At 33.6% G+C, this 26,039-nt stretch overlaps 1 protein-coding gene across 2 annotated transcripts in view; it reads right to left on the bottom strand.

Moving 5' to 3' along the window:
* LOC113401532 (neuropeptides capa receptor-like) overlaps positions 1 to 24,859 on the bottom strand; it is an 83,835-nt gene extending 58,976 nt beyond the window's left edge. For both annotated transcript variants that reach the window (XM_064218487.1, XM_026641469.2), the window contains exons 1-2: positions 24,479 to 24,859; positions 173 to 263 (exon numbers count right to left, since the gene is read on the bottom strand). In XM_064218487.1, the coding sequence (XP_064074557.1) occupies positions 173 to 263; positions 24,479 to 24,773 (386 nt within the window). In that variant the 5' untranslated portion in view covers positions 24,774 to 24,859. The remainder of the gene's footprint in view (positions 1 to 172; positions 264 to 24,478) is intronic.
* Between the last annotated feature and the right edge of the window lie 1,180 nt (positions 24,860 to 26,039).

Genomic DNA, 26,039 nt, shown 5'->3' with positions numbered 1-26,039 from the left:
ACCAAGTATACTCGTCAATATTTAGCGTAAAAAAAAACTTATTTAACGGAAAATGGTATCATTCACCCGAACAGTTTTGCTCAACTGTCAATTCATTTATTTATAAATATACCACAATTTCTAAGACGTCTCAATAAATATAATCGTATAATTTAGATTCAAGGATACTTACGCTTCTGATATGAGCGCTCGCAGCTTACAAAACACCACACCGAGACTGTATGGATACTGATGCCAATACACTGAGAGATCGTTCGGAAGACCTGGAATAAAAAAATACTATCAATTATTTCTTCAGTGTAGGCTGTTCTACCAAAGAATATTATAACGAGTTTATTTAATAGTATGACATAAAGATTCAAAGGTGCTTTGAGCCTACTTGAAGAAAGAATATTTTGGCTTTGATTTTTAAATAGCACGTACACGTTAGAATCTAGATATTAAAAAGTATAATTTAATATGTCATTTATTTTAATAAGGATTATTATTTTATTATAATATTTATAAAATGTGGTGGATAAGCTTTGTGCAAGCTTTATCTGGTTAGGTACAACTGACTCATCAGATATTCTACAACAAAACAGTAGTAGTCCGTATAGTTGTTTTACTATATAAAACTCGATAACTTTTCGATTTCGATTCGAATGGTCTTATTATTTAGTTACTGGACTACCGAATACTACCCAAAACAGTAAAAAAGTCTTTTACACACTTATAAATATTAAAATACTTATTAATTCATTAAATGATCGATAAAAATGTGTCGATCTATCTCAATTTCTGATGTAATAAATAACAGTTTCAAACGTGTTACTCCATAAGTAATACACTCGCAACGATATTGCAACGTGCACTCAATGAGGTCATCCTCACATCTCATTTCGTTTTATGACGAACGGGAAAGTCATTTGAATCAATCCAATATATGAAGTTTTGTTATTGAAGTGCGGGCCGATATTAACTTGTGTTTATTGACTTTGGATGATACTCGTGTAGGGCTTTGCTTGAAGTCAGTCTGAGAAGGTACAACTCACTTGTTCTACAGCCAAACAGTATTAGTTGGTGTTGTTGTGTAGGTTTAAAGGGTAGGTGAACCAGTGTACAGGCACAAGGTACATGATATAGTAGTTTCCAAGGTTGATGGCGCATTGGCGAAGGGATGGTTAATATTTCTTACACTGCCAAAGTTTATGCGGCAGTGGTGATTTATCCAGGTGCTAAACAAATATCACAAAAAAAATGTTCTTTTTTATGATATCTGAACAATACTGAGTACTGCTGTTTGGCGGTAGAATATCTGATTAATCGGTGGTGTTTATCCCTACTACCAAGTGGTAACATTAGTTTGGTATGGTTATGGTAACTAAGAATACATAAATAAATAAAAAATCTTTATAATATTAATAAAAGTAATTAATAATTAATAATCTGCATATACTGTAAAAAATAACTTACATGTTCTGTAATCGTATTTCTATTTTTACAAAATATTTATTATTATACTTTTTGTAAACTTAAATTTAAGATGCTATTTTTTCTTATCCCATTTGACGATATGGTGCAGTGTTTACATGTAAAAACATTTTTGTATATTAATAACTTTAAGTATGTTTTTGCTATTGTTATTGAGAACAGCATTTCGGGTACGTTAGAGAAAGTCTCAGTCTTGTTTGATGTAAAAAAAAAAGATAGTACCAGGCTTAAGTCTATAAGGGATTAACTAATATTAGGAAATTTAATACAATTGTCTAAACGAAATTCACAACGAGATAGTTGTAATGAGCGAAAAAAATTGATTCTTTTAAATTGATTCAAAGTCATCCAATAATTTTATTCGATTTTCGCAATTACTCGTAAATTTGCTCTGACAGACAAAGGCTTCATTTAATTAACGCTAAATGAAGATATTTGTAGAAAATGGACCCCTTATCTGTAAAAGATTCATTAAAGCAAAATTCACGTGGGAGCGATGAGCTTGAAACTTCGATGATGATTTTGAACTTCGAGCTAAATTGTTAGATAAATTCTAACATTCTAACAAACAATTAATTTTAGAGAGAGAAAAAAGTTACTGGCCGCTCAGAGAGCGGCACTACGGATGTATAAGAAAAAAAAAAATGAAAAACATAAACAAATCCAAAGAAAATTATCGATAAACTCCAATTCAAACTGAATTCATGTGTACTATTTGACATTAGATATTTCATTTAAATAAGTTTTCATCATGTTGGCGCCAAATGTAGATAAGTAACTTGCAGTTTACAATGAAATGAAATCAAAACAAAACCTATCATAGGTTTCATCATTCATTCCACAATTCATTTTCATCTTTTGAATGAACGCGAAGTTTCGCGGGTGACCCACTAGTAGTCAAAAATCTACCACCGGTTCGGAATTTAACACCTCGGACCTGAGAAGAACCGGCGAAAGAAACTCAGCGGGATATTTTTTTTTTTCCATTTTGCATGTACAATAATAATTATATTTTAGCTATTTGAAACAGCCTGGAGGCGATCATTTCATTCCCAAGGTGTGCAGTCAACTAAAAAGTCATTAGTGTTGTAATATCCTTTAGCACACAAACGCTCCTTGACGATTTTTTTAAATTTTATAATTGAATAATTTTGAACGTTTTCTGGGATCCTGTTGTAAAAACGTATACATTGCCCCAAAAAAGAGTTACTAACCCTGTGTAATCGGGTACTTGGAGTAACAAGTTTATTCCTGTTCCTAGTGTTAATAGAATGTACGTCACAATTTCTGGGAAAATCATTTATGTATTTGCGTACATACATAACATTATCAAAAACAAATTGAGAAGCGACAGTCATTATTTTAGTTTCTTTAAATTTACCTCTTAACGAATCTTTTGAGCCCAGGTTATAAATTGCACGAATAGCCCTCTTCTGCAGTACAAAAATGGTATTAATGTCAGCTGCATTACCCCAGAGTAGGATGCCATACGACATTATACTGTGGAAATAACTGAAATACACAAGGCGAGCGAGTTAACTCTTGTTATTCGAGATTAAATATTCCTAGATATTATTAGAATATACCTTGCACTAAAACTCTGAGCTGGTTCATCTGGGTAGGTATCTTATGTATAAAAACGTATGCTGATACATCTGTTTCAATATATCTTTGCATATACGTATGTATGTATGTATATGTCTTTTTTATAGAGAAGGTTATTATAGTATACTTTGTTATATTTTGATACTATATGTCACCTAGTTTCTATAATAAGATTCAAAAGTTATTTTAACTTGGTCTTTTTATAAATGTAATTTCATATCGTAATGCATTCTTAATTGGTTTGTTATTCAATAAAATTCTATAATGTAATTTTTAATGTGTTATTATTTGTACAGAGCCGTACTGCCCGTGCCATTGATATTCCTCCTTATTAATAATTTTAATTATGTTATTTCAATGTGCCAGCGTTTAATTCTTATCAGGTGACCCATTTGCTCGTCCGGTTGCCAATTTCATAAAAAATATAATAGAGATGACTAAAAAAGCCTGGAGGTAATATAAATTTAATTTAATTTAATTATTAATAATAATTGGGAGGAAAAAGTAACTTCTGAGTTCCTTACCAGTTCTCTGCTGGAAGCTTTGCTTTTATTTAAATATTGTATAACATGACGATTCAAAAGTGATTTTATAAGATGACTTGAATGAAGAATATTAAGTTCATGTATTCAAACGATTACAAAACTAATTGATTAAGGAAATTGTTTTCTATAATTAAAGGGAATTAAGTAATATGACAATCTGTAGTATACATTTTTTTATATTAACCAAAGTGGTGGAATAAAGTCTCTCCTCAAAAAGGGTTCCTTTGTCCAGCACTGGGATATCTACTGGCTATACTGGCTAATCTGCTCGCTTTGGCGGGCGTAATGTATAACTTAGTTAACGTCGAATAAAATTTACAGAAATTAACTTCTAAATCTGGTAGATAAAAACAAGTTCTTCATCGTAACTCCTTGTTATGTTTTAATTTATTTTTCCGTCAGTATTCAACTTTTTAAAAGCAATCTGCAGCGGATGTTTATAACAAAATAAAGATATAACTTACGCAGTTTCCAACGGGTGTTCTGTTTATTAGCCTCACCGTTACTTGCGCCCTTCTATATTTTCGGGAGCTCAATATTAAGTTGTCTTTTTTGTATAAGGGGAGCGAATTGTCGAAGCGAAGTTTCACTTTTATAAAATATATAATTTGGAAAGTACAATTTACAATTCCTCCTACACAACAGCAAGCATCCGTCGTAAGTGATGCTCGGCAATTTATACTTAAAGCTATTTTACGTAATCGAATTTTTGAAACATTTAACAATATTTGGGAATAGATTTATATATAAATATCGGAGATATCGACAATACGGGAGTTGATTTGATTACGAGCAAGCTTTGTTAGGGTCAGATAACGTTTCGACGGAGTCTAGATCGGTCGGTGCGAGTCGGCGACGCTACACTTCAGTGCGGGCCGCCGTACAAACAATACGTCTAGAAACTGTTTTAAAACTTGTTGTTATTATTGTGTTACAAATGTATTATAAATCATTTGAGTCATTACGAAATGGTAAGCGATCACCACCGCCCATAGACAATGGTGCTGTCAGAAATATTAACCATTTATTTCATCACCAATGCGCCACCAACCTTGGGAACTAAGATGTTATGTCCCTTGTGTCTGTAGTTACACTGGCTCACTCACCCTTCAAATCGGAACACAGCAATACTGCGTACTGCTGTTTGGCGGTAGAATATCTGATGAGTGGGTGGTACCTACCCAGACGGGTTTGCACAAAGCTCTCACCAAGGGCCACCACCGTCTTATTATGGAACCGAATAACGTGCCCATTTCCTCTGATATAATAATTGAAGTCGAAAATATATCGTACATATCAAATGTATACAATAAGTTACAATAAAAATATGTTCCAAATATTTACTCAATAAGTGTCTCAATACACTAAAACAGCTAGTACACGTTAGTTAGTTACATTTTTATATAACATTACATTAGCAGCCTGTAAATTTCCCACTGCTGGGCTAAGGCTTCTATCCCTTCGAGGAGAAGGTTTGGAGCATATTCCACTATGCTCCAATGCGGGTTGGTGGAATGCACATGTGGCAGAATTTCATTGAAATTAGACACATGCAGATTTCCTCACGATGTTATCCTTCACCGCCGAGCACGAAATGAATTATAAACACAAATTAAGCACATCAAAATTCCGTGGTGCCTGCCTGGCTTTGAACCCGAAATCATCGGTTAAGATGCACGCGTTCTAACCACTGGGCCACCTCGGCTCTTAGTTAGGTACACTTTAATTGTTTCTCGTCTTCATTACAATAATAGAAGAATATGGTGTATTTTAAAACGTCCATATAAGAAAAATCATTAGTGTTACACCGAAATTATAGAAAATGCTAAATCTTTTTTTAGTCTACCTAATTTATATTATTTAGCATACTGTTTGGAGCTAATTCCATCACGCGGCCCGAATGTTAATCGGCGGATAATGTGGCAGGCAGCTTAATTAGCCATTCAATTAACGGCCTAGCATATTTATTAAGCGGACTCGTTCAATCAGAGCCTCGAATGACATTCGACCAATAAATCTCCCGTTGAGGAATGGGGTAAATTGCTTCAGATACGAAATAGCCGCGCATAAAGTTTAATTTATATTTTGATTGGACCAAATAGTTATGTTGATTTTTTTCTCCAGATTTTGCCCTTTTCTCCCATAGGAAGTGTGTGTGAAATATATCAGTTAGAATGCCCGTTGCCCCAGCACAAAAGAATACTCACTAAATAATTGCTACTGACTAATTATTACTAATGACGACCTCCGTGGTCGAGTAGTGTGTACACCGCTTTTCATGGGTACGCCACTCCGAGGTCTCGGGTTCGATTCCCGGCCGAGTCGACATAGAAAAAGTTCATTAGTTTTCTATGTTGTCTTGGGTCTGGGTGTTTGTGGTACCGTCGTTACTTCTGATTTTCCATAACACAAGTGCTTTAACTACTTACATTGGGATCAGAGTAATGTATGTGATGTTGTCCAATATTAACTTATTAATTTAATTTTAATTTAAAAAAATTGCTGTTCCCACTCCATTTTTTGGGAGACATTACAGCATCGATTGCGCATCGTATCGCCACGACGGTTGGCAAGTTTCTGAGTCTGTTCTATATATATACCACCACACCAATATAATAGAGCACGTAATCATTTATATTATATATATAAATGATTACGTGTTCTATGAGCGTAATGTGTATTGACCGAAATATGTCATTCATTTGCTTAGTAAAAATGACTAGGCTGTTAATAGGCTGTTAATTGTTTTATATATAGCTCTGTAAAATAAAAACTCAAAATTATTTGTAAATGTCTACTTGAATAAAGTATATTTTTATTTTGATTTTAGATTATGAGACACGACATCAAAGATAAATGTGATTAAGCTATTTAAATAGATCGTATTATAAATATTCGTAAAAAAAAAATTGAATACAATCAAAAACATATTGTTCAGACATCGCGCCTCTATCGAAGTAAAAGCCCTTAATAAAAATCCAGTCATACGCACGAAATATTCATCATTTGTGAATAGCGAATTTCCTTTCAAATGAATTAAATTCATTTTACAGCCTGACTTATCGTATTAGGTCTTTTGATAAACGTCAGGGGCGAGTAATTAGGATACGACGAATCATTTGAAAGGATTTAGTGTTTCAATAAATACAAAATAAAGTCTTATTTAGGGGAAGTGAAGACTTGCAACTTTAAAAAGAGTATTTCATGTTCAAAGATTTATTTCAAAATAGAGTATTTTACAGAAATAATATCATTTAATTAAATATATAAAAAACAACCAACCACAAAGACTTGTTTGGGCCTGGCAACTTCACAGTTCGCTTGGTGGTAGGGCTTTGCGTGAGCACGTTTAAGTAGGTGTAAAACAACAGTATTGTTGTGTTCTGGTTTAAACTGAATAAAAAGAATTGATTAAGAATATAAAATTATCATTTTAAAGTCAAAAGAAATGCAAGTTTATAATGAGTACATATCCATATGTACCTTGACAGATGCACGGAATTTACATATTTATAACTTGAATGTATGTTTATAGAATTTGACTCGAATTATAGCAATTATTTTATTTGACTTACTGGCGTCCCGCCCCGGCTTCGCACGGGTGGAATGCTGCCACCAAATATACTACAGAATATCTTACAACGTTCATAGTTTTTCAGTCGTTATACAATACAAACCGCTATGTCCCTGCGTTTTAAATCTGTAATATCTTCGAAAATATTCGTTTAAATTACATGCTGTACAAGGCCATATTGGTGTATATTAAATGCACAATGTGTTTAAGGTACTTAATTAGATAAGGATTAATGCTGTATTGCTTAAAATCACTTCGTAAATAAGCCATTATTTCTCATAAAAATGAAGGGATAAAAAATTATTATTGTAGGTTATCCCTAAGAGATAGACCACCGCGGACTTCTTTGGAGACCTTTTTAAGGTGTACAATACTGTAGTACATTATTTCTCGTAAGTAGATCTCTCGAACGGTTCAGCCAGCGTTTGCAATGTAAGCGCAAAATATGTGTTTATTTACGACATCACCTTAGAAACCTCTAATTTTATCAGTGTTTTTCTACTATATTATTCATGTATTAGACATATAAACCTTCCTCTTGAATCACTTTATCTATTATATAAAAACCGTATCAAAATGTGTTGCCTAGGTATAAAGATCTAAGCATACACAGGGACAGACAGACAGCGGGAAGCGACTTCGTTTTACACAATGTAGAGAAGTTGACAGAGGGTGCAATGAGTTGATATGATTTTATTGGTAGTTAGCAATAAAATCCAGAAGACAAATTGGTGACCTAATCACTTACAATATTAATAATTATTATGTAACCAAGGATAATATTTACATAAAAATAGTAATCTAATTAATATTAACACTGTTAAATATTAAAGCTGTTCAAATTCCTAGTTTAAACTGAATGAAGTGACAAAATGTACGCCCTCTTACTTAAATATTACACTTACATCAGAATGTACAGGTATAGATGGTTTTTTTTATTTATTTTTTAGCGTTATCCTTTTTATAAATATTAAATAATGTTTAAACAAAAGGAAGAAGGGACAATGAGACTGATGTGTGTGTCGGACAAAACTCCCAAAATTAAAAAAAGAAAAAAAAGGTAGGTACAGATTGCACGTGATATTAAATTTTTTATATTGAATTTTTAACCTTTTTATAGAAATACCTTTTTGCAAGTATAACCCACGTTCGTCAACAATTATTAATTTGATGTATACCATAACATCGTGTTTTTAATTAGATTGTGAATCGCAATTTCGAACCCACTTGTGATAATATTTAGTTTTTGTAGATTTAATTTGTAATTTTCTTTGGAAATTCTCTCTTGTTTTTTTGAAGTTCACTGAAGGTTCGCTTAAAAATATCCGACTCGTAAGAAAGAAATATGAAAAAGTGTCAGAACAATTATTTTTAATGACCAAGACCTGAAGACGATAATCAATGAATCCAATGAGTTCCTGAGAATCTTTTTAAGCAGCAGTCTTCAAATAAAACATTTCAAATTGTTCTCTTTACAATTATGATATAATGGTTTAGTTGAGCTAAATATTTTATTTTTGAACAAATTTGTTGTAATTTGTTTTTTATAGCCTTTTTATAGACTCATGGGTCGTAATATTTTTTTTTTAACGATAACGCCTTGGATATTTCAATGTCGTAATATTCAAGGACTTCAACGCCTTAAAAGTTGTGCAAAAGAGGCCTCACCTGCATATAGATATAAAAGCCCAAGAGGCGCGCCCTTCCATGTTAAATAAGCGGCGTGCAGATATATAGATCTATTTATTATGATTGACAATGTTTGTCATTTGAAATTTATCATACAACATTGTTTAATCATGCAATATGTTATCATAAATTCAATATAAAAAATATTTTATGACAACAGATTCCACATCAAATGTAGTACAACAAAACAGGCAATATTAAAAAAATATATGTTTTCAGAAATTGTCCACTGAGTGCAAATTTAAAATTTAAATTCAGATATCTTTATTCAGCATAGAAGTACAAAATACAAAAGTAAAGCAACTATGATTTTTTTATAGTAATTTGTGTGAACGTCAAAGGCAAGATAGCGCCTGACAATACTGCGTGGGCGTTCCGTGTACTTTAGCAGCGGGGGTGCGGGACGAAGGGAGCAACGACTTAGCCCACGTTGTTAATCGCATGGTCATGTTATTGTGGTCATGTTATGGTCTAACTCTGTCTGTGGTAATAAACCAATTTAGTACAGTCCACTCATTAATCTAATCTCTCTATGTTAGTCAGTTTTCCCTATCACGGAGCGTACAGGGAGGTAACAGGGCGGGCGTGAGTTATTACCTCTATTTACCTAATTATTGTCAAATTAAACACTAGCACCGGCTTGTAAAAGAAAATACTCTGACCTGAGAAGAACAGGCAAAGGAAACACATATTCAATAATAACCCTTTGCGCACAAGCGTTCTCTAAGATATTTTTTTTAATTTGACTACAGAGGCATTTCCATTGCTTTCTAGGACCCTGATGTAAAGCCGTATACATCGTCCCACAAAAGAGTAACTGACTCTATGCAGTCGAGTAAGTAAACTAGCCCTTTCGTTACCAGTTTCTTAGAAAGATCATCTATTTGGTACATGACGACCGCAGAGCTAATGTTTAAAATTAAATCATGAAATATATAATACTGTCAAGTTAGTATTTGTGGAACTTGAGTAATTAAACAGCATCAGTTGCGGCCGCGTGGCCTTTACGGGACGTGGCTTGGATATGAAATACTACGAGGACACGTCCCGTCTGCTATTTGTGAATTGTCAAAGACATCAAACTTCGCAAATTATATGCCATGATCATAATATTTCCTGAATGTCTATTCGAATGAGTTTGCCAGATATTAAAATTGATAAATAACTTAATTGGTATGACTTGTATGATTACATTATTATTTAAACCAATGTTTTAATAAAGCACTCTTATTAGATGCTTATCTGGCTAAGTACCAACCACTCGTCAAATATTCTACTGCCAAACAGCAATACGATGCTGCCAATATAAGCCAATGTAATGCCAACTACATAACATCTTAATTTCTAAGGTTGGCGTTGATTATTATTTCTTACAGCGCCAATGTCTATGGGTGGTGGTGACCACTTACCATCAGGTAGTCCATTTACCCATCCGCCTACCGATTACAACAAAAAAACGTAATATACAGTAGAACCCCAATTATCCGAACCCTCAATTATCCGAACGCTTAATTTTATCCGAACGTTGGCACTTCGCAGCTGTTTGTCAATTTAGATTTTATAATAAAAATAGCATTTGACTTTCTTGGGTGTTTTCTATTACAAAATTTCATATTTTATTATGTATGTTAAATGTTGTTTAAAAGGTGTTGTTTTGTTCTATCTTGTCCCAAAGTACCAACATTCCGATTATGCGAACTAGTCTCGGTCTCAATATTAGTTCGGATAATCGAGGTTCTACTGTATTTTACGTCTGTTATCATTCAAGAGTCATACGGTTTTACTCAGTTTCATTTTAATTTCGAAATGAGATTAATATTCCTTTTTCAAAACAATGTTACACATAATTCGAAAACACGTTGAAACAAAATAAGCTTGTATCTATTTCTGTTAATAATAAATACGAGCAACGTACCAGCTCTTACGGGATCCCAACTTTGATGAATGACATAGATAACGAAACTAGACGAGTAATACTAATAACCATTAAGAACATTAAATACAAGTTGATGTTGAGTTATCTAGAGCAACTACGAGTATATTATACGTAGATAAACGTTTATGGTTTTTGTAGTGCCACAATTTATTGTTATTGTTTTTGTATTTGTAAATAATTCGGTCATATGGAAGAAGCTGTTAGTAGGGAACACCCGCCCAGAGACCAGAGCAGTACTTCATGTGAGGCAGAATTTGCGCCTTGCGTAGTACGCAGCCTTGTGGAATATCAGAATTGACAAATTTTAAATCAGAGCATGCACCGTCGACCACGACCTTGATGCTTCTATATGCCCTAAAATTGATCTAGTTGCATAATTTACCTGGAAGTCCTTTGGAAGGAAGCTTCGAAAGAGGCGCTTTGTGCCATACGCTATCGAAGGCTTTCGCTATGTCCAAAAATATGTCTACTGGCTGCTAATCAGTCAGGTAAACTAGATCACCGGCTGAGCCTAACGGCGGACCCTAACGGAAACCGTAATGGCGGCACTTTCCTTCCGTCCTTTAGGCACCGTGAAGAACAAATATGTAACATGGCTGTGGAACTAAAATTGGACGTGTCTGAGCGGTTGCCTTTTTTACGGATTGGGTGCACAAAGCAGTTTTCCAAGAGTTCGTGATGACACCTAAAGCGTAATGCACATGTCCGTAGCACGATCGGAGGGATGCTATCGGTTCCACTACACTTATGAATATCCAAGGAAAGAAGCGCTTTACGAACTGCACTTGTAATTTAACCTCCGGCATCATGGTATCACACAAACTCAGTGGTCTTTTCCAAAATTTGAAATACAAAGTCAATTAAATACAATGATATTTATATTTATTTTAAATTTATAATATAGTATTGTAATTCAAGTACAAATACGTATATAACTCGTTGTTATAATAAACGAACTATGTATTTACTCACAAAACCGGAATTATAAACAAACACGTCATTTATTTTCTGACATGATTCCATGATTTTAGTACATTAACTAACAATATACAGACATAAAACAAAAACAAAAATTACTATATGGAACCAGATTTCATCAGCGGTTTTTGCGAACCGATACGACTTGGGAACATTTAACTCCTACAAGCCCTATGGTATTGCAGATGTCCATGGTGGTGTTAGTCACTTTCAAGCAGAGGAGCCTCCTCTTTAATGCGCCCTATGTTATAAAAAAAACCTGAGATGAGTTCTGATTCTTCAAATTGAAAAGTCCACTAGTATTAATTCAGACATAGTATTTAAGAATATATATTGTTAGTTAAAACAGTTTACTATAATATGTCTAAAACACCTCGCACACTCCCTAAAACACTTAAACTTTTCCTAAAAAGTTTAAGTGGTTATGCTACCGCACTGCTCTAATGTGGATTAAGTTCGGATCCTCACGCCAGCGATGTAAAAAATATTTAATATTTCTTATTTGCTAGCCTGTCTGGATAGAATATCTGATGAGCGGGTGTATACCACCCACCAACACCAAACACTAATACATAGTTTTGTGGTGTTCCAGTTTGAAGAATGAATGTGTCAGTATACAAGTATTATAACATCTTAGGTCCCAATGATGTTGACGCATTGGTTATGATAATATTTCTTACAGTACCAATTTATGTTTTTAGTGGTGGCCAAAAGGTGGCCCATTTGATAGCCTGCCTACCTATTATTTATGTAAAAACATTTAAAATACTTTAACGTTTTAATGTTTCAATATCCCAAAAGTTAAATTAATCTATCGATACTATAGGCTTTTTAAATGTTCTCGGAAAACTCTGCTTCAAAATAATTAATTTTGATTTTGCCACTTAAGTGCCATAAACGTGACCCTAGAAACCTTTTTCGAAGGGTCGATCCAGTAATCCTCTGGTCAGTTGTAAGAACTAATGCGTGTGTATTGTACACACTGTTTAGAAAATTCGGGATAAAAAGAAATATGTATAACGCTCAAAAGGATTCGATGTTTTCTTTTTTATTTAAAACTAAATTTGAAATACTCGGTAAGTGGTCACGTTAGCACTATAGGAACTATGTATATCATCCTTTATGTGATCAATCTCCTGAACGCCACCCACGAGATCAAGGATATAAGTTTACATGTGGCCATAGAAATTTATTTATAATTTGTCACTTGCCCAGTTTTAGCACTCCTGCTACACAAAACGTATGATAAAACAGAAGAACACAATATTTTATATAAATTTATGTCAACTGACGTATTTATACACATTCCCACACACACACGCGCAAAGGCACACAAACAAAACGTATCTCCACATAAAAGTACACAGATTACGTTTCACTATAATTTACTTAAAGTAAAAAGTAAATCTAAAGAAACAGCCTGTATATTTCCCACTGCTGGGCGAATCAGTCCTCTCTTTTTTGAGGAGCATATGTAACGCTTACTTCACCACGTTGCGCTAATGTAGGTAACGCTGTTTGCCTTCATCGCGAAGCATGAAATGAATAATTTAAATACAAACTAATCACATGAAAATTGAGAGCTGCTTGCCCTATTGAACCCAGAATCATCATTTAAGATTATTTTAAATTTAATTTACTTAAAAACATTTAACTTTATGAGATCCATGATATTTGTAATTACCTAGATAATATTTCTGATGTATTTATCCTTAACTCAGGCTTTAAATAAGCCTTGCAGTGACTATGGGCGGATCTATCGCTGCCCAGTGTCATCAACGATATGTTCGGTAGCGAGGCGTGCTGGTCCGAAATGCGCTCCTTCTGCGAAAACATCATGTCGCAGAAAGATGCAGCTGAACGCGTGCGGGAGGAGGCCGCTGCTTCAGACCCGATCTGCCGAAGAAGACCGGGGAGTAGGAAAAAGTGCTACGCGCACCTTCACCTTGACTCGGAACTAGGGAAGTTCTCAGTACCCCGGGAATCCCATGTTCATATTCATATTTTAAAAAAATATATCTTTATAATACACTAAGTCACTTACATTTCAAACGAGAAGCGAGTACAGTGATAATCTGGGTGTTAGTTAGGGAGTACACGTACTATTGTCCCGAATGCTGTAATAACGAGTCCAAATAATATCTACTCCGCCTGTTAATAAATTTAAATCCTTTGTTAAGAAATCCTCAAAGAGAAGGCTTACATAATGCGAGCATACATACGTAACCTGATAAAGTGCCTTCGTATTCGTTGATTTCCTTATAGGACGTATTAAATTTAATGTACATGTACAGGACAAAAATTCACCTGTGCTCCGTATGATGAAATACGAGATTTTTTAAATGTATATTTACATCTAATTTCAAATTAATGTAATATTAAAATTTACACTTTTTAGTTTGCTGAAGCTGTATTACTTTTGGCGCGTCATATAAGAGTGAATTTCTACAGGTTGTCATTGAAATTACATTATGAAGTTGACCGCTAAGCCACCGGTTAAGTGTCAAGCATTATTTTAGCATAAATTTAAAGTGTAATTGTGTTAAATTTATAAGTAACGTTTATAGTATTGGCAAAAAAAGAAGAAATTACATTTATCACAATAATAATAATGATTTTATTATTAATTATTTGCGTGTAATTAAAAACTATTTTTACTCGTCGAAGAAGTCACTTCTAAAGCTCTTATATAAGTTTACTTTATAATTAGTAGAGACAATAGTTTTGTTAATAAACACATTTTATATATTAGTTGTTTTGTTTGAATTATATTTATATGAAATTAAAATTCTTGAATAAATAATGTGTTGATTTTTTTTTTTGTAGTTATAAGCATAGGCGCTTGCAGTGAACAAAGTAAAACTCAAATACCTACCCAATATTCCCGAGTGCCATTGTCGCGACCACTTTTGAATGAATAGTAAGTTACAGTTCTGTCGTAACAACATCGTATTAAAAAGTAAAGCTTGTAATCATCATTGCTGAACTAAAGCTAAACTTTTTCGGGTTACTCGGATAAAACCAACGAACAATACATTTTATTTAATGCACTTTTTTAACCTTTTGGTTATTTTGATTTAATAGATTAACTTGCTGGTAGGGCTTGGTGCAACCTCGTCTGGGTCCACTCCTCAGATATTATACCGCCTGTGTTACGGCTTGAATGGTGAGCGAGTTATGTAAGGGGTGGTTACTATTTCTTACCGCGCCAATGTCTATGGTCGGTGGTGACCAACTAATCTGGTTCAAGTAGCTCATCTACCTATAATATATATATAAAAAAACAGTATTTAAAGTTTATAAGCTTATAAGCTACCCGTCTCGGCTTCATACGGGAAACACTGAGGTAGAGTTGATTAACTTCATTTGAAACTTAGTCTTACAAAATGAAAACAAGAAAATTATAAAAAGAGCTACTTTTCTCTATGGGGTATATTCGGAATAAACAGTATTTTCCTCTTCGGCCCATAACCTATCTTAATATATATAACCGTGACTGTAAGTGTTCTTCTTCCTGTGTTTCGTGTACATGTGTGCTTTATACAAGTTTATATGGACCATTGTGTGTGAGTTTAATCTGTACTAATATTCAGGCTGCACTTACCGCAACACACACAATCAACGCATACTAATATGTATGTGCTCTTCGGAAAAGTAAATAAAATTATGAAGTGTAAATAAAAAATGGGTATTAATTCGTTATCAGACATATTTATTTCCAAAAATATAAGTCCCGTCGTTTTTGTCGTATCTGTCTTTTTATATTCCATCAACTCTGACACTTTTCGATCCTTCTCTTTTTAACGTCATACTGACGTTGCCAGCATGTACGATAAAAATAAATAAATCCTAATTAAACTTTTTGATGCTTCGACGTATATATATGTAAATAAACAGTTATTTGATGCTTTAAAATTAATTATTTACTTAAAAGTTATTAGAAAATAAGCTTTGTTTACAGAGCAAATACAATTTATTAAATTTACAATCCAGATGGTCCATTGAAATAGCAAGATATTTTGCTTATAACTAATTTAGTGCTAAGATAATAATTTAGTTTGAAATACTTTATTGTCCGTACTAATGTAGTTTGTGTAAAATTCGGATTTAATGTCTGAAGTCATTGTCTACTAGCCAACATTTGGCTGATAATAATTATAAAAAACGAACACAGTACCGCAGCTTAAAATAATATTCATATGAATTCCAACTATAAATATAAAGCGAAGTCAGCTATACAAATAAAATATGAACAAAACATATGAATTTAACAGAGAATTTATAACTGATAAGCACCAACCTCTCCTGAGGAATCCTCTTATCATCAAGGTTCCGTTTTACTGCCAATTTGTCATCAATTATCTGCAGATTACGAGTCAATTTTATATCGTTTTCACAGCCGAACGCGATCCCGACTTTGAAATGCGACTTCCGAACCTATGAGTAAAGTTCGATTTGATTCTCGATCATTTCTGCATTTCTTCATCCCCTGAGTGTCGGGATAGCGATAGAACTCCCCGAGTGCCGTGACAGCGATAAGAGTGATGGAACCAAATACGGGTAAACAGCGTGCCCTCCAAAAATATGTTATCTGATATATGTATTATATATACATCATTGCTTACCTCGATCTTTTCAAATAAACAGATTTACAATGCTGTTTTTACAATAATTAGTGTCCTGTGATGGAACCCGAGTCTAAATCCAGGCGTTTTTTTTTTCTAAAAAGTATTCTTTTAATGAATAGTATATTTACACTGATAATACTACACGTACGACCGATTCTGTGAACATATTTTGCCAAGACGTGGGGTGAACGTTATTTTTATGAATTGATAGAAAGAAACTCATCAGAAATTCAATTTATTTATTTCAACGTTCAATAGTCGACGCATTCAATGACTTAATATTTCTTTTGCATTTCTCGTTCATTCATTTCTAGTAATGTCGTAAATCAAAAAAATCGATATCACCGCTTTTATTGGTAATATTTTCTCCTGATGATGTTAATGCATAAAAAAAATATACTTATATTTGTTATGAATAATTCAGGCCGCTTAAGCGTTTAAAAGTTTATTTATTTATTTTAAATCCATACTCCATACTACGTACTATATATACTATATTATATATATAAATGAACGATATTATTTTTCTTTACAAGCTAATTCATGGCATGGGCAATTTTCCATCCCTCGTTCAAACAGTCGCCTGCCCAACTCTAGGACCTTTTGTCTTCCTACCTCTAGAACAAATGTTCTTAGCCACACGCCTTTCTACCGTATGTGTTCCGTAAGTTATTATTACGATATTTTTGCCGACCGTTCTATAGCCTCATTATAAATTGTTTTAAAAAAAATATTTCAACAGATTAAATAACTCAAATGAAACAAAAAAAAAAAATGTATGCTTGGTATCTGCTGCTCTCATGGACTAGACGCTAATTGGTACTTAATATTAAACGCATGCCGTGTCTACATCATGAAAAATGTAATCATGTGTATTTTTGTGATTGTCATTTTGTTTTGTAGACCTTTAAACATAAAAATATAAAATCGTTTCTGGATATTCTACCCTAAGGGCTGAAATACACACCAATGTGGTATACAAAGAGGTCTTACATTAAAGTAATATTTTAGGTTAATTTGTAAATATTGTATTCATCAATGTTGTTTACACCTTTAATGACGTATCATTTTGTATGTTACCCAACAGATATTAATTTTAAGTGCTTAGTGATATGTTGATGGTGTAACTTTTCCAATAAATAAAAAAAATAAAAATAAATAAATATTGTACGCGAGCAAAGCCGCGGGTAACAGCTAGTAAGTACATAAAGTTATTTCATCTCCACTGGTGATGGTTCGTTTTTTGCTATTTTTTAGAGGATCGGAATTGCGATTCAATTTGGATATTACGCTTTCTTGCCACCAATTGATATAACCATGATTTATACAGTAACAATTTAATTAATATTAATATATATTTAAGGTTTAATGTTAACAATTCTTATGTAAATAAATATTAATATAAACGCCGCAACATTCACTGATATGTATATCAATTAAAAACGGACACAACATTCAGAAGTTTTAACATAATACTCTAATTTTCAAGAGGTATACAGCAGGCACGGTGCGAGACCGTCGCTTTTGAAAAAAATTAAAAAATGAATTAAATGCGTAATAAGTGTCCTGAAGCAACCCTTCACTTGGTGAAATAACCGAAACACATAGTTTCCATAAGATGGCGCGAGTGTCGTTATGGTTTTGGCGCGAATCACGGCGATGCTTAAAGAATATTAAAGTTTTAAATGCTTCACCTGAAAAAACAACAGGACTTGTTTTTGTGTTCCGGTTTGAGCCAGCCAGTGTAACTACAGGCACAAGGGACATAAGATCTTAGTTCCCAAGGTTAGTGGCGCATTGGTTATGTAAGGCGGTGGTGATCACTTACCGTGGTGGTGCCACCAACCTTGAAAACTACGATATGATGTACCTTGTACATGTACACTGGTTCACTCACACTTTAAACCTAAATACAACAATACCAAGTAATACTGTTTGGCTGTAGAACAAGTGAGTTGTACCTTCTCAGACTGACTCCAAGCAAAGCCCTACCCGAGAATCATCCAAAGTCAATAAACACAAGTTAATATCGGCCCGCACTTCAATAACAAAACTTCATATACTGGATTGGTGCAAATAACTTTCCCGTTCGTCATAAAACGAAATGAGATGTGAGGATGACCTCATTGAGTGCACGTTGCAATATCGTTGCGAGAGTATTACTTATGGAGTAACACGTTTGAAACTCTTATTTATTGCATCAGAAATTGAGATAGATCGACACATTTTTATCGATCATATTAGTATACAATTTATTGGTATATTATTTTGAAACTTTATTATAGTTTAGCTTCGGTAGTGAATTAACTAAATTATGAGGTTAAAGATTCCGAGGTAGACAATTCAATTTAAAAACGAAATTTTATTCGGGAGTTCCTGTGAAGGAATTCTTAGTATCGTAGTATGGATGTGCCTTGCCTTGTTATGTAGTAGGTAAACTGTCCAATAGGCCACCTCAGGGTAAATGGTCAATTCCCATTGATGTTTGTACTATAAGAATCATTACTCATTCCTTATATCGCTAATGTGCCAGTAACTAACTAAAATTAAATAAGATGTTATGTCCTGGGTTACACTGGTTCACTCACCCTTCAAGCCGTAATACAAAGATACTATAGGTTGGTATTAGAATGTGTGATGGAATGGGTGGAATCTACCCAAATGGGCTTGTTGCACCAAGTAGCACTTTATTACCTTAATTGCATATTTTATTTGTGTATCCAAATAAATTGATTAGATTCTATACTAAATAATATTACATTTATCGATATAAAACTCCGATATAAGCCGAGATGGCTCAATGGTTAGAAAGTTTGATCGTGTGAACTGATGATTGCAGGTTCAAACCCAGGCAAGCACCACTGAATTTACATGTGCTTAATTTGTGTTTATATCAGCAACCCACATTGGAGTAGCGTGGAGGAATTAGTTCCAAATAATCTACTCAAAGGGAGTGGCTTTAGCCCAACAGTGGGCTAAAGTGCTGTCACTTTATTTTTATATAAACAGGCCAGTTCTATAAGAAGTATAATTGATTTGTCTATTGTGTTTTTTTATTGATACATGGATTATAAGCTACTTAATTAATATGAATATAAGAGCTTCATTGTTAATCAGTTGGACTTTAAAATCAAATTGATTCAACAATGAAACAGCTATAATCCCCCGAATCGTTTTCGCATTGGGTTTCAATAAACACGAGATATTAATTAATCGGAAATGTGAACCTATTTTATTTAAAAAAAAAAACGGTATTTGTGTAAAAAATTACGAATTATTTTTTAAAAACAATTTTGATAATATAAACTATTTATTTAGTCTTTTATCCCAGACCAATATGGTTGTAGATACACTATTTGAAACAAACATAATGATATTTTTTGTTTTATTACAAGTTCAATATTTAAAAAAAAATTTGTAATATTAATATTTTTTGTTGTATTCTCTGACACTTTGTAAATCTGTATTTCGTAGCAAGTGGCTCTGTAACGTCTTGCGTACGCTGTGATGCGTGATGGCTTGGAGTAACTACGCAACGCGGTGTCATCTTTAATATAGGATTTGAAGATAAAATGTACTTCACTCATTTACGTTTAGTCGTCACACAAAACTATTTATAACATCTTCTTATTCTTATTGAACATTTTTTTATAAAATCTTTCCGAAATACGAATGAAGAGGGTGTTCTTCTGTATGTGCCTTCACTTGCTAACTACTATTTCCTTGATTGTAGGGCTTTGTGCAAGCACGTCTGGGTAGGTACCACTCACTCACCAGATATTCTACCGCCAAACAGCAGTACTCAGTATTGTTGTGTTCCGATTTTAAGGGTGCGTCAGTGTAACTACAGGCACAAGGGATATAACAACGTAGTTCCCAAGGTCGGTAGCGCGTTGGTGATGTAAGGAATCGTTAAAATTTCTCACGGCGCCGATGTCTATGGGCAATGGTGACTATTTACCATCAGGTCACCCATTTGCCAGTCCACCTACCTATGGCAATGGAAAGTGTAGTAAAGAAAACCAATAAATATAAATGGAGTAAAATAAATATTTATTATTATAATAACATATAATAAGGATGTGTAATTGTGAGCGCCACGCACACGAGGTCGTACAGAGCGTCGAAGGAGAGAAGCCTTGACGTCATAAAAGAGCTTCATGCCGTTTGCTACCACGGCTTACGAGTGCGTTTCGCCCCACAAGCGACACCAAAATATTTCACATCAAAAGTACTCGCTCGAGTCAAATAAATGAATTTAAAATACTTTTATTTAAATAGTCGTTAAGTTAAGCACTACCTATCATAATAAAAATGAAAATTTGTCAAGAAACACTGACATTATACTCACGTATAAAAGTTAGATTTATGTAAATTATATAAAAGTTTTAATATGATGACGCTGTCTTTTCTTTAATAATGTTTCTAGATCTATAAGCGCTTCGTTCAGAGTTTTCATGTATCTGTTACAGTTTCCTTCGATCTGTTTATTTATAGCACATAAACTATTTAACACATTTCGATATTCAGTTTCGTTGGCATCGTCTTTAAGTGCCGCGTACCACAGCTCATTTAACCTAAATAGACACGCAAATACAAATAGAAATCAAGTTTTTGTTTTTATAGTCGAACTTTAGTATTTAATCTATGAAACATTTTGTCATTACACGAGTGTGGCAGTGGCTTCACATGTGATTCTATGTCACCAATAAAATTACTAAACCAATATACATAAAACCTACACCAGAAGATGCGACACGTTTCGCAGATCGTTTAACTATATTATATACGAGTACATGGCGATGACGTAGGTCGACGGTTTCGCTGGGTATTACCATTACTTTACAAATAATTCTCGTTATTAAAATTCCTTAATATTAGTAAGAGAATGAGTGAGTTACGTCTGGCGCAGAGTTTATTGACTCGTTCCACCTCAAGAGTCGTAGATTCCATTCCCGCTCAAGCAGAAATTGATTCGATCTGGAGGCATTCTCGCGAATGTTTTCTAATTAAAATAAGTCTACTCATACGTAAATAGTGAAAAATTATAGTATACGATAATGGCATACAGATTTAAACGACGTGGTTATTAAATATATAATACTGTTATATAAAGTATTGTTTCGTTAATTAGTTAGTTTAAAAGTTTTTTATTTGAAAGTAGAAGACAACACGGAAAATTGAACACTCGGCAAAACGGAGCTTTTGCTTGCAAATAATGGCACTCAAACATATAAACCGCTTATTACAATGTCAATGTGTCGCTCACTATGGGATCTCAGGCAACATAATATGTTACGTAAAAATTAACTTTATAATAATAAGATATATAACGAAAATTTTATTAAGACAAAATCGAAATGTTGTTAATTTAAGTATGCCTTTATAAACCTTTCGGAATAACTATCTTGATTATTTTTTAAAAATTTTATTTTTATTTTAGACTAACAAAGAAAATTGTAACATTCTTATCAAAAAAAATTATTTATATTTTGTATCGCCCTCAAAGAGTTACGTCGAAACTAATATCTAAATAACATTTTTTAATTCATATTCAGGTTAAAAATTCGGTAACAGCTACTGATAACTAAAATCTAAATGAATAATAAAAAAATAATATAAGTTTAGTTTTCACTTTCACTTTGTTTCTGCATTTCAAAGTCGCATACCGCACTATTGTAACTCACCCACAATATTAACATCAAAGAGATGTCTGCCATAAAATAAAAATACTTATTAATTAATCAAAAATTTAAAATATTCCCTAAAATGATCTTAGGTCGCTTTATTATTTATTGTATGGAAAAATATATATGTATTTATCGTATAGGTGGACTGGCGAATGAGTAACTTGGTGGGAAATGATCTCCACCACCCGTAGTACCGTATATACATATGTCGAGGAACGAGCAACGCCATTTGTTAATACGATTAAGAACTATGCCTCGGTGTTGCAGTCAAGGGGAATTGGATGGAATCGATTTTGAGAAACGGCAACACTGCATTTTTGATGGGGCTGTTATTAATTCATTTGTTATTACGGATTTTGTTTCGTGAAAAATTAAAATGATTGTCCGATAACGGTTGGATTGGACCACCGAGTAACGGAGGAAGAGCGAACTGAGCCCGAACGTGCGGAGGATGCGACACATATATATTAAACCTCACAGCATTATATAACTAGACAATATAGCGATTTAAGGTGACGTTGTGCAATGTTACCGCTCCCCCGTAGGTAACACTAACAGTTTTTTTCGTGTTTGGTAATACTGTAGGAAAATACAAACAGATTATTTATCTTAAAATAAACATTTACTGCTTGAAACGTTATTATCAACAAAGACACAAGATTCTTCACATTTTTTTAACAAAAGCGATTGTCAATACCGCAATGGTTTAAGGGCCGCCTAGCGATTTAAAAAGTCGCAGGTTTGATATTCTCCCCTTGGGATATTATCGTCCCTACTGCCTCAAGCTCAACATTTAATTGGAGCGGTAAATAAGATTAGTAATGTCAAATGCCATAAAAGAGGCATTGCTACTATTATTACGTTTAAGTTTTAATTACTTTTACAGTAACAGCTGCAGTACCTCAGCCGAGGTAACCCATGGAACGGTAAGAACATGGAAACCTTAACCGACGATTGCGGGCAACAACCAAGGCAGGCACCACTCAATTTCATGTGCTTAATTTGTTTTTATAAATAATTTCGTAAATTTGTGGTGAAAGAAAACTTGGTGAGAAAACCTCCACCTGTTGGCTGTATGTGTGCATGCATCAACTAATTGGAGCAGCGTTGTAGAATAATCTTCAAACCTTCTTCCCGAACGAACAGAAGGCCTAAGCAGAGCCATTTATGGGCTGTTAAATCAATAACTAAACTAAATTAACGGACAGGTCCCATTCAAAGACATTTATATTCTGAATTTATCAGTCAAACGCTATAAATATAGACACAATGCTTGGAGTAAATTGCTTCCGTTCGATATGCGGTTGTGCTTATTTTTAAAATGTTCCCTTCGTAGAAGAATAAGTAGGCGGAACAGTTGCTAGAACATGTGACTGCTAATCGAAGATGCGTGTTTGATCCCAGACATGTACCACTCGGTTCTCTTTGATGAGCAGCGTGGTCGAACAAACTTCATGCCTTCTCCCGTGGAGGTCGGCTTGCCCAGCAGTGCACTTTCACTTTTAATATAAATAATAACGTCAATGGCACATTAGTATACGGGTCGAATAGCGATGTAAAAAGTCGCAGGATCGATCCTGACCCATTGGGCTATCGCCGTCCCCAGTCCTAACGCAAGAGATAAGCTTAAAAGGAATACCCCTACTTTAATATTATATTTAATTTATAAACTAGGTATAGGTACCATAATTAATTTGGGGCATTGCTACTAATTTTTTTTTAAATACTTTTAAATAAACAGCTAATTAAGATTAGACATTTTGAAATATTTGAATAACACTTGTACTATATCATAAAGGAGTTAATTTATAATATAACAACTAGACGTTTACTCGACGACATACCGTCGGAAACGCTTTCCAAATTTCTAATATCAGAAATGATGAACTTCCATACAAACTTTCATCTCTCATTTAATCCCCTTAGGAAATGAATTTAGAAAATAACTTTCTTAGTAACACAGGTTTCAGTGCAAAATTTCATACCAGTAGATATTGTAATCTAACACCATAAAATGCTTTTATATCCTGTTTCGAAACCTGCAAGCGTTGGACTAAACTCTGAGAAATGTACAAATATACAAACTCTACCAGTCCGAAATAAAGCAGCGTGGTTGAACGAGCTTAAAAATAATCCGAAAGTAAGAGACACTTGTTTTCAACAGGGAGACATTGACAGGGAGGTGAACAAAAAGTTGGTAGTTGGTAAATTGTTTAAGAACAAAAGCTCGTCATGTCAGTATGTACAATTAATTACTCGCTCTTTAAAATTAATTAGACACAGCACTGCTGTTTGTCTATATAAATAACGTATGCATGGTACCTTTGTCGTGTTAGTTAAATATTTATAATGCTACTTACCGAACAATAGAAGCAGTAGATCGCTCAAAGCCAAACTAAACAGATAATAATTAGTATCTGTGCGCATAGCCGGGTGGCGGACGATCACTACACATACCGCGACGTTCCCTATGACCCCGGTTAAGAATATCACGAGCAGGAAGACTGTTATGGGCACAATTCTAAGCAAAGGCAACCTTCTGGGGCCCATCATACACCACAACATTTCATCTTCGCTGCAGTCGAAGTAACTCAAGTTTGTACATCTTGAGTAAAACTCGTCGGCTGTCTCGTTAGGTCGGAGGAACTCCTCCATTGTTGTAGACTATACTTTAGTTGTTATATATTAGTCTCGTGAAATCATTGTTTATTATTCTTGAAAGTGTACTTGGTGCCATATAGCTGTTTTTTTATCTTTAACAACACAATGTATCATTAAAATATTAAGTTTACTCATTTAATGATATTTCAAATTTTACAAGTTTCATCATAAGTTTATTTAAAAATATGCACATAAGACTTCTTTTTATATTTAATAGTTGATTAATGACTAACAAAATAATATTACTCATTTAATCTTCTTAATCGTCTTCTGAATCTTTTCAAACTTTGTCCATACAATAATATATTAAACAAAAAATAAAAAATATAGTTTAATGTGAAAATATTTGTTGTTATGTTTAAGTTGTTATATATATAAAAAAAGATATAGACGTTAATTTAAGCAGTTGTAGGATACAGCGAATCGGGATAACTTTCTACGATTGCAACGCGTAGACGGGCTACGCTGCTACGTCAGTAGCGGGCCGCGGCTGCGAGTCGACTGGGCGATGGGTGAGATACAAGACAATTATAATAATTAATAAACAATACAAAGGGTGGTCGTTTATATATTTTCATTTTATTTAAATTAAATAACATTATAATACTAAAATTGTCCGTAGGTTTTATTATAATCGAGCACATTTCCAAGTCTTAGGATAAACCTGTTACGCTATTTGCGGTTGTTGTTTTCCGTAGCTGTGCGGTACGCGTATAGAGATTTTTTAGTCTTTTATTTAATTTTCGAGTAAAATCTTAAATACTAGTGTAAATACTAATGATAAATGTTATATGAAATAAACATGAATAAAACAGGCCCCATACTGTACAAAAAAGATAAAAAAGAATTTATAAAATGATGCCCAGCTTTTAAGGAGGACTTTATATTATATATATTTAATAATAAAGAACAGAACAGAAGTACATTGAAAAATTCAAAATATGAGCTTATTGTACGGTGTTCAAAATGCCCCCCTTTTATTGGAGTACGTAACAGTGTCGATAATATTCATTGGACTCAATTATTAAAACTAAAATTAACAAAAGTAAATTATGTATCAAAATAACCTAATCTAAATAGTAACTGGTCACCGCCACCAAGCCTTACATGAAATCAATGCGCCACCAACACCAACCTTGGGAAGTAAAATGTTATGTTCCTCGGGCCTGTAGTCACGCAGGCTCACTCACCATTAACACTGGAACACAACAATACTAAATATTGCTGTTTGGCGGTAAAATATCTAATGATTAAGTGATA

The sequence above is a fragment of the Vanessa tameamea genome, chromosome 22 (genome assembly GCF_037043105.1).
Source record: "Vanessa tameamea isolate UH-Manoa-2023 chromosome 22, ilVanTame1 primary haplotype, whole genome shotgun sequence".
NCBI lineage: Eukaryota > Metazoa > Arthropoda > Insecta > Lepidoptera > Nymphalidae > Vanessa > Vanessa tameamea.
Note: the sequence above shows the minus strand (reverse complement) of the source record. Positions and strands in the feature narration are given on the sequence as shown.